General features: G+C 55.1%; 1 protein-coding gene across 1 annotated transcript in view; it reads left to right on the plus strand.

Annotated features, from left to right (window-relative positions):
* Positions 1–4,436, plus strand: part of PDE6D (phosphodiesterase 6D) — a 30,135-nt gene extending 25,699 nt beyond the window's left edge. Inside the window, exons 3-5 of the mRNA XM_042820339.1 lie at positions 942–1,067; positions 1,856–1,961; positions 3,817–4,436. Coding sequence (XP_042676273.1) covers positions 942–1,067; positions 1,856–1,961; positions 3,817–3,898 — 314 coding nt within the window. The 3' untranslated portion in view covers positions 3,899–4,436. The remainder of the gene's footprint in view (positions 1–941; positions 1,068–1,855; positions 1,962–3,816) is intronic.
* The last annotated feature ends 5,805 nt before the right edge of the window (positions 4,437–10,241 follow it).

Here is a 10,241-nt window from a genome sequence, read left to right on the forward strand (position 1 = left end):
GGATGGTAGCTCGCATTCCCTCACCCCTCCTGCTCTCTCGACTGGTCTCATATCAAGGTCCTACTCCATTAAGCTGTTTTACATTAGCTGGATTTGCCTGGGGTTTGATAGACTCTTACTTTTATTAAACAGCAGCCTGCTGTCTGCTCAGGAACATTTGGGTAGGTTTTCCATTTAGGAACAGTTTGGCATATAAAGTGTACACCAGCTGCATTCCTTCCCTGCTTTACATGAAAAAAACATTTTCTGACACACAGGAAGGATTATGTACAATCACACCACTTACATACAGTGGGCTTTGGAGATTTGTAATATATTCTCCTGATTTGGACCTTTCAGCAAATGAATATCTGCTGCAAAGCATCCCCTCTCTTACTCCTTTGCCTGTAAAAAAGCCATATGAAATGCAGGTATGGTTTGCCACTGCTATCAGTGTCTCGTCGCTGCAGAGCCCGGGTATCTTGGGTCACTGATTACTTTCTCTCTTGAACTGTCTCTTAAATTCTGAAACAGACTTTCCTGCCTGTGGCTGAAAGTGCTGCTGGGCTGAGAAGCAGCTCTTTGTAGTTTGCTGGGGATGCGTGGTCTGAAAGGGAAGAAGTGAGAAAGACACTCAGTGTACAGAGCAGCCCCTGGGCTGCGCAGTTCCTAAAGCAGAAGCTCAAGCTGCATCTCATGTTTTGGCTTGAAGAAGTGTGTGTGCGAGCAGTAGAGTCAGAGAGCAGGGCAGTTCTCCTGGCTGTGGGCAAGGTACTTCACCCTTCTGCATCTCAGATTTCACTCCCACAAATGCAAAAGCAGAGCAGGGGGAGCCCTTTGTGTCTGTGTTTCTCCCGCTGCTGTGATCCCGCACCGCACCAATCAGTATTTCAGAGTGCACTGTGATAGCACCTGGGTTTGTTTTATCCTGTCCAAATAATGCTTGTTTATCTGTTCCACAGCTCGAGTTCCTAAAAAAATCCTGAAATGCAAAGCAGTGTCTCGGGAGTTAAACTTTTCCTCAGCAGAACAAATGGAAAAATTCCGACTGGAACAGAAAGTGTATTTCAAAGGGCAGTGTTTAGAAGGTGGGCATCTGCAGTGCGGGGAGGGACCCCAGGGTGGGGGATCAGAGGAGCTCAACTGGGTCGAATGCAGACATTTTAATTTTTCTGAGTAACCCTGAAGCATTCATCCTATCAGGACTAATGGGCCGCAGCATTAGGGATGGCATTTCATAAGTGTATTAACACTTTGTTATGTAAGCCAAAAATCTGGGTAATGACGCCGCGGGGCACAAATCCACCAGGCTGCCTGAGGCAGGTTATTTCGGTGGCAGCCATGGTGGGCACTCGTGCATCTTCCTCAGCAGCACCTCTTGCTGCCTGGACTCAGGCTGCAGGCTGGGCCGCAGAAGCTCTGCTTTACTTTGGGGACAGCAGTGCCACTGCCTGTTGTCTGCGTGCCTCCACGCAGCACAGCTCCTCTCATCTCCCTCAGTGCAGCACCAGTCTTAATCTGGGAGGAGGAGGGGCAGATAGACATCGACCTCCTTGTCTTTGGGGTAATGCTTGGTCTGAAGGGACCTGGGGGACGGCTGCAAGAAGGGAATGTGGTTTCCCTGTTCCTCGATAGGTGTGATGGAATTTCCACTGAATCCTTTATCATTTCTGTCAGCTATTACAGAAAGGAGGATCAGCAGTAAGAGGAGGGCAGGGTTTGGTGCAGCACCAAGTAATTTAAATGTAAAATGTTGGCAGTAGAGTTAGGATGGTTTAGGGAGTCCCCCAGCCTGTCAGGTGAAAGGCAAAAGAACCGTTTGTTATTTTGTTTGTAATTCTTTCCAATGCCTCTGAATCTTGTTTTTACTTTGCAGAATGGTTCTTTGAATTTGGTTTTGTGATTCCTAACTCCACAAACACTTGGCAGTCCTTGATAGAGGCAGCACCTGAATCACAGATGATGTCAGCTAACGTTTTAACGTGAGTGCCTTGGGCTTATGGAATCTGAGAGCAGCTGTGACATTTCCCTGGGGGCCACGGTGGGAATGGAGAGGGAGCTGCTACCAACTGAGTCACCCTCACTGCTGTTAGTCACGAGAGACAAAAGGGGCTAAGCCAACCTCGTTACCTTTGGTCCCATAGGTCCAATCTGCATTAATATAGCAATAAAAGTGTGGAGAAGCTGGAACCGATCCCTCATTAGAGCTGCTTTCATATTTTGAAAGGTGATCTGCAAAAGGGCTTTAAAGTGCTTTACAACTTAGTGCTCCTTACATCCACGTGGGCCCATAAAATAAAAAGCTGTTTGGGCCATTCTCAGACACAGCTATTGGTGAGTGAATGGGAGCTGCTCTAATGTCTGTTTCATCACTACCATTTTCCAGCCTTTGCGTCTTATACATTGGAGTATAAACCAGACATTTACTCACATGGAGTCGTATCAGGGGACAAAACACCTTTCCTGCAGTCCATAATGGGACTCACACGCTTTCCTCATAAATGCCCAGTCCTTGTCAGTCTGCACATCAACTTCTGAGTAGGTCAGAACAGCTCGTGCTGGGCTCTGCTCTGAGCGGGAACGGCAGGGCACAAGCTTTGTTTGGATGAAGGAAGAGGCTCCTAGAGGAAAGCCCCAGGGAAGCTGTAATCACTGACAAAGGGCCTCCCTCCCTGCTGCTGCTGATGCGGTGCTGGATGGGTGCTGGCAAGCGCACAAGGAGCAGATTGCCAGCAGAGACAGAAGGCTGTGGGAATCCTCGTGCCAACACGAGGCAGATAGGGAGCAGCTCGTCTCGCTGCAAGGTCACCGTGTCCTCTGGAAGACCTCCCTCCCCTGCATTTTCCCTCTCGTTCCATCTGGAGGAAAGCCAGTCACATAGAGAAGGCTCTGGGATGGGAACCACCAGCACTGCTTTCTATGCGCAGCACGTCCCACAGAAATAGCGGGCTCACGAGGCACCGTTAGCATTAGGTTGGTGCTTCCTGGCACTGCCTGCTCAGAAGTTTGTAGGTGCCACACATGCCCTTGGCTCACAGAACGGGTGGCTCCCGGTCTGTACAGGTGGCACCAGTTTAGGAATAAAGAAACATCAGACAGTTGGCACTGCCTGCCTCAGGACATCACATCATTTGCATGACTTTGAGTTCTGAGGGTCCAGTTCTCAACTGACACTGAGGGTTTTCCACTGTCCTGTTCTTTCCCTGAGTCTGTCCGCTCGCAGTGGGCAGTGTTTCTCTCCTCAAGTCGTTCTGCAAGAGAATAGTTGGCCCAAGCAGATCCAAACATGCTTTGTGGCCCAAAAAACTCAGCTTTGTTCTTTTTCAGTTGCTAAGACATGGAGGGCCCCTCTCCTCCCGATACTCCTGAAGACTCCATGTTTGTCTCAAGTGCTTTTTGTCACACCCAAGTCTAAATTACCAGTGCAGTTTATGTAAACTGTGCTCATATATTTGTGTTAAAGCATGTCTTGGGGGAAACGGCGTGTTAAGTTGGTTGTAGCCCCTTGCTCAGCACTAGAAGCCAGGTATCAAAATGAAATTGCATTGCTTTTCAGATTCACTGAAGAGAAGGGGGCAGGAGGTAGCAGTGAGCCTGCGTGGGGCTGAGCCCAGGAGGGGGACAGCACTGCAGGGGTGGTGGGAGCTGCTCCACGTGGGAGTGAGGTGGGGAGATGCTTCAGCTCCAGTGAGCACAGGGCTGGGACGCAGCACTGCCTGCACCTGGCTCTGAGCTCTTGCTGGTGGAGCAGGGGCAGACATCAGCACAGAAAGGAGCAGTTGGTTTCTGCTGTGCATTCTTCTAACGCCTCTTCTTTCTCCTCTTTTCCCTCCGCAGTGGTAATGTTATTATAGAAACCAAATTCTATGACGACGACCTTCTTGTAAGCACTTCCAGAGTCAGACTTTTCTACGTTTGAGATGGGGCTTTTTGGAGCTGTTTTAGTTTTCCTCCATGCAGTTCTTGGTGCAGAACCTCCTGACTATCCAGTGGAAGACACTCCTGTAGGCGGTGACCCTGGGAACCACCTCTACGTGGGTTGTGACCTTTGCCCATCGGTTGTTTTGCTTTCTTCTCTGACCAGACCCGACCAAACCCTCAGAGACAGCACCATCTGCTCAGCGCTGCGTTGGGGAACAGAGGCTGTCTCTGAAAATGGGCCAACGGTGGTCATGCAGAACCAATACTGTAAATTATGTTAGTTTCCTCCTTTGTACTTCTATGGATCCTGTTAGAAAACTTCCCATTCCACTCACACCACACTCAGCGCGTTTCCTTTTTGAGGGGATTAAGTTCACCTTTTCATTTTCTCATGTTGTAGGTTTTTCTCCTTTCACTGGATTTCTGTGTAACTGGTCCACGCTTCCTCTAACCCTGAACTTGTAAAATAGACTGTGATATTACCTAATGTAATTAAAACAAATTTCTCAATTAAAACATTCCTACCGTCCAAAGCAGGGAAGCGGCGCTGATTCTGTGTTCTTTCTGTTACAGCAGTGCCTGGCAGCACGCGCTGTGACCACTCACCAGCAGCAGAACGGGGCTCTGCAGTTCTGGCCAGTGTGACTGTTGGGCAGAGTTTATCTGCAGCCTGTGCTGACAAACACCACTTTGTGATCAGTCGATGCCTTGCTCGGCCCAGCCTGTGCTCAGGCTTGAGATTTGCAGGAGAGATGCAGGGACTCGATCCCAAATTCAGCCTGTGGGTGGGAGGTAAAAGCCCAGTTCTTCTCCTGGCTGAGTTGAAGTGGGGTCAGCAATCGCTATGAGAAGAGCATTATTGCTGGTACGTAGCAGCTCTCTCGTGACGCCTCCCTGAGGGGTGACATCCTGCTGCCGAAGAGGAGAGGCAAAAGGGATCAAAATAATAAAAACGTGTTAATGAAAGGTTGTGAGCGGGTTCCTCCGAGTGCCTTCCTGCTGTCATCCAGTGCTGCAGCACTGCCGCCCTCCAGTGGCTCCGTGGGAAGCAGCTCGCGGCTGCTGCTGCCCTGCCATCAACCCATCCCTCCTCCCCAGTGCCTCCCTCCCCTCTGCCCGTTCCTGGGACCTCAAATTGGCTGCAGAGGGAGACGTGGGATTGGAAGGGAGCAGAGCAGAGCCCTGGAATAGGCACGGAGAGGCCCACAGACCGGAGGGCATCCGCTGAGCTGCTGGGATGGGTTTTGGCCATCATGCTGTGAGCTGCAATCCAGAGCATGGGCAACAGATGTCCTTTGTCCTCCCCAGCTCAGGGCAGCTGATGCCATCAGAGCATCGTGATGCTGTCCTTACCTGTGGGGATACCCCAAGCACAACCGTTGCTCACATCACCGCTGCCCGGTGACCCCTGTGTGAAGGGAAAGTGATGGAAAGTGACAGCGCTTCCTCCTCTTTATCTCAAACAAAGCTCCCACTTGGAAACTCGCAGCACCTGCGGGTAAGGATGCACCCACACTTGAGAGTGGCTGCACAGCTGTGGGGGCACCTTGAGGGGGGTCAGGATCCAAGGAGCAGCCCCTCACCGCACACACAGAGCCCTTCCGCAGCTCAAACCCAGCTGCAGCCCAAGCATCCCAGCGCTGTCTGCAGCCATCAGCATCCAACCTGGAGGGGGAACCGGCCGGGTTCAGCAGGAGCAGCAGCCGCCGCCAGGCGGGCAATGCCAGCCGCCGGCGCCGACTTTCCTCGGCTCATTGTTCGCAGCTGGGGTTGGTTTGGCTGCCAAAGCTCCCGTGGAGGAGGCGAGAGCCTTCCGGCCTCCGGCACGCACACGGCGGTTGTTGCTGTGGGTGCCGCGGGGCAGGGAACGTGCCGGAGAGAAGGCTCCCCACGTGGCAGGGCTGCAGGGCGAAGGCAGCGGGAGGAGAGCGACGCACGGCGGGCTCCGGGCTGCAGGCAGCTCGGTTTTGGGGTCGTCGCACCCACAACGGCACGGGTATGGCTTACGGCCCGTTAATTGCCCACAGATCCGCTGTTCGTCGGGATCTCTTCCCCACGCCGCACCCAGGCGTTCGGAGCGAGGGGCCGGCTCCTTCCCTACGCGTTCCGCCTGCCCAGCTGCTGCCTCAGGGCTTCCAGCTCCTGGCATTCTGCCGCAGAGCTGCCCTGCCCAATAACGCACGGATGGGCAAGCAGAGCCTCCCTGATGCGGTTAATTGTCTGATTCAGAGAGTTATGGGTGAACAAAAGGCACACAAACAGCCCAGGGCCGTGTTATGCTCAGTGCTTGCTTTGCTACTCTTACCCTCTGTGGCAGCTGGCACAGGCTTTTGGGTCGCTCTGTCTTCTTTCAAGGCAGTGAAATCCAGCTCCTGAGTGGTCTGTGGGAAGAGCCAGCAACACTCTGTATCGTTTGGGCATGGGGCTGTCAAGTGACTTGGTGCAGTTCAGCAGCCAAAGACCTTGCTTTCAACCCAGTGTGCCCAAACTCCACCTGAAGGAAGCCTCCAACTGCTGGAGGTCAGGTAGGACTTGGGCGCAACCCATGTTGGGGCTCAGCACTCACATGGGCAGGGTGCAAGATTCTGCCCGGGCACTGGGGATGTCTGCACCCCTTGTGCATCCCAGCACCCTTGCAGGGGTCTCCAAGCGCAGAGCAGGGGCATCCAGTGGCACCAAGTCCCCTCCTAGCCGGCAGACACCCCATAGGGTGCTAAAGATGCCTGGTGTGGGATTTAAACAGGAAAAGCCAGTGGCTCTGGTGCTTCCATCAGCAGGACGTGACCATACCAAGCACTCACCCGTCCCGGTCCTCAGCTCATTGGCACAGAGCTGCCCACACCCCGGATTCCCATTGTGTCATCCTCAGCAGCACAGCCCCAGTGTGACCCAAGGGACACCATCCAGCATGCCCTGTCCCCACGGCGCTGCAGTAATTTCCGTGGGAGCTCCAGGGTGTCCGGCTTCCCCGGGCAGCAGCACTAGATGGTGCTGCAACACTGCAATAAACACAACAGCATTTCCCCAGACTGTGCGATGTTCACACAGTGCTGGTGGCCGAGGGCTGTACCTCACCGTGCACTGGGGTGGCACTGCGGTCAGGAGCCTGGGACAGACAGCAGAGGGACTGCCATCCACACCGGGTAGGCCATGGGTCACCCCGGGGAGGGACGTGCCCCACACTCTGCCCTTGTGCTGGGCAGGATGGAAGCAGAGCCCATCGCAGCCCATCAGGCATCGGCACAGCAGCCTTGGGACAGCGGCTGTCCCCCATCGTGGGGCTACAGGGGGATTTGCAGCAGGGTTTGGTTCTCCAGGGGTAGCACATGCTGTGGGTTGTCCTCCTCAGGGACATGCTCCAGCCCTGCACCCAGCTCACTTGCTTAGGGCATGAGGGCATCACCCTGCCCACCTCTTTGCCTCATGGAATGGGGCCATGACTCTCCTGGGGGCACACAGAGCCCAGGGAGCCGCAGCACTCCCTGTACGTGTGAGAGGATGAGCTCAGCTCCAGCTGAGCACAGGGGAGCAGCTATGGGCACCGGGAGGGGGAGCATCAGGGGAACACATCTTGCTGGGTTGCTGAAGGATCGTGGCCAGGCAGGAAGAGGCCACAGTGGGGGCAGGAGAAAGGTTGTCACACTCAGAAGGGCACAAGGATGAGACAGGGACCAGACCCGCTCTGCTGGCTCTTCAGCATGGGCTGGGCTCTCCTGCCTGTACGCCATTTTCAAGGTACATCTTTGCTAATTGGGATGGACCAGGACCAAAGACAGCCCCAGACTTCAGCCCCCTCCAAGGGGCTGCTTTACAGGCGCAGCTCACACTCAGGCCAGGCAACATGAAGGAACAGCCCTGCATGTTGACGTGTGCCAGCAACACCCCCAAAACCCCCGCCTGGTTTGGTGACCTTGAGCAAGTCATGCTGGAGTCTGCCCCATTCATCCGAGCCAGAGCAGATGCCCGTAATGCATTGGCCCTGGACACAGACAGCACCAGACCTCAGCCCACATCCATCCAGCCCAAGCTCTGCAATCCCACGGGCTCTGTGCCAAACCCCCGGGTGCTCCACAGAGGTTCTCAAGATGCAGCAAGAGGAGGTCAAAAGGTCTGGATGAGGCGGAACAGTGGCACCCAGGAGGAGCAGACAGAGCAGGCTCTGACCTGCAATGGGCACAGCTGGGGATGGCCCTGAAGGGTGCAGGTCCCACCTGGCCAACCTGCAGACTTTGAGCTCACAGAGTCCATGGCAGCACCGCCCGTGGTGCAGTCAGTCACCCCACAGCCCTGCCATCCTCACAGGCTCACAGCAGGCAACACGCAGCGATCCTCACGTCCCCAGCTGTGCGGTCTTCAGCACCCTGTGATCGCTCCACATCCAGCAGGGCTCACGTTGCTCCTTGCACACTGGGACCCTGGGTTTGTTTCCTCTGAGCATTGTGAGCACAGGAGATGAGGCCCAGATGGAGCTGTGCGGGTCAGCTTGTCACACAGCCCACCCCAAGCAACCTCAGAGGCACCTTCAGCCAGGACTGACAACACAACCCCTGCAACAGCCGCACCACTGAGGGCACTCTGAGCCCTCCAGCTTTATACCCCACAGTGGGGCAGGGCTGCCCCGATTGGCTGGGGCTGCTGACCGATGATGGAACCGGATTGGCTGGGAGCAGCCAGCAGCCCCCGTGATTGGTGGGCAGCTGCTATGGGAGGCAAGGACAGGTGGTGGCACGCGGTTGGTTGGGCCACAGCAGGCAACAGCCTGGGATTGGCCGGAGCTGGGTGCTGCTCGATTGGCATTGGTGGAAAGAACGCTGGAGGCAATAGATACAGGCAGGACAGGTGGCAGCGTGCGATTGGCTGCTAGGCTGCGCAGGTGAGCGAGGATTGGCTGCAGTCAAGCAGCTGGGTCTCCCTGCCGTGACCACGCACTGAGCTGTGGCCGGTCTCAGCCTGGAGCTGGAGCAGTGCTGCCCAGTGGGCTCTGAGATGGGGACCGCCAGCCGCAGCCGTGACTGCAGGGCCGAGGGCAGAAACGCATGGGCTCCCTGCAGGACCTGAAGCCTCACCCTGCACCTGTGCTAGGAGCAAAGGTGGAAGTACAGCAGGCCCGTGGGTCTGCACCATTACTGCCCCGGGCTGGGCCCATTCTCAGCTTCTGGGTGCAGAGCAGGGCTGCAGCACCACCACGGCGATGTGGATCCTGCTCCCAGCAGCTCCTCTGCTGCAGGCACCGTTTGAATAATTTGCTTTGCAAAGCAGCCGGCGCCCGCTGTGAGCACGCACAGGGCAGGGCTGCACAGTGCATCGCCCAGTGACACGCAGCCGCTGCTCCTGCGCTGCCACAGCCCTTGTGGGACACGGCACAGCCCTGCACCCCACACCCAGGCAGGTTGCACGCAGCGGGACGCGGTCTGAGAGTCACGGTGCTAAACCTGCTGTGCCAACAGCACGGTTAATCACCATCGTTAGTGCTAAGGGAGGAGACTGAGCTTATTTGGCACTGATGTAAACACAGAGTGAGCAGCCAGGCCGCTCCTGAGCTCCACCACAGACTCAATGCAGTTCTCAGGGCTGTTTTTTAAGAATGAAAATGAGCATCTCAGTGCCGAACCCAGGGCCAAAGCAGCCCAGCAGGGGAAGCAGACTCATCCAGCTGAGGATGGGAAATCCCCAGAGGCACAGCTCAGCTCCAGCAGCCTGGAGGAGGCAGCAGTCAGTCAGGTTAGGGGCAAAGCAAGAGGCACAGGCTAGAGCACTTGGGGTTCAGTTGGGTTAGAGCAGTCACACAGCCCATGCACCACCTCCTACCGTCAGCACTGCATCCCTCGGATGCGAGGCCAGCCACCAGCCCCCCTCCATGCAGCCCCCGCCCACTCCCCATAAGAAGGATGAAGCACTGCCACAGAACTACAAGGCAGCCAGAGCAGATCATGAGCTGTTCGAGTGTTTTCTCCATCCGCAGCAGCACCATCATGCACAACATCCAGCCATCCTGACCCAGAAGGCAGCAGCCCAGCTGGGAACCCACTCCACCTTCTCCCTGCCCCAAGAACAGCACTCTGCTACAGCCAACCTCGACTCACAGCCCCCCTCCCCACCTCTCTCCTCTCTCACGCTCTCCCCAGCCCCACTCCAAAGCAAAGAACTAAAGGACAGAACGAAAAGGGAGAAAAAGAAAACGAAAGGAGTAACACAAATGAAAACGAAAAACAAAAAGCAGCAGTTGGGAGGCAGCCGTGTTAGGACAACTCAGCAAAATAAAATTCCGGTTTATTGTTGGACAACATCATTTCACACATACATCAAACAGGCCAAAATAAAAGAAAAAAATAAAAATAAAC

Source organism: Centrocercus urophasianus, unplaced genomic scaffold, assembly GCF_019232065.1.
Source record: "Centrocercus urophasianus isolate 14NV4802_14NV808 unplaced genomic scaffold, USGS_Curo_1.0 seq_19, whole genome shotgun sequence".
NCBI lineage: Eukaryota > Metazoa > Chordata > Aves > Galliformes > Phasianidae > Centrocercus > Centrocercus urophasianus.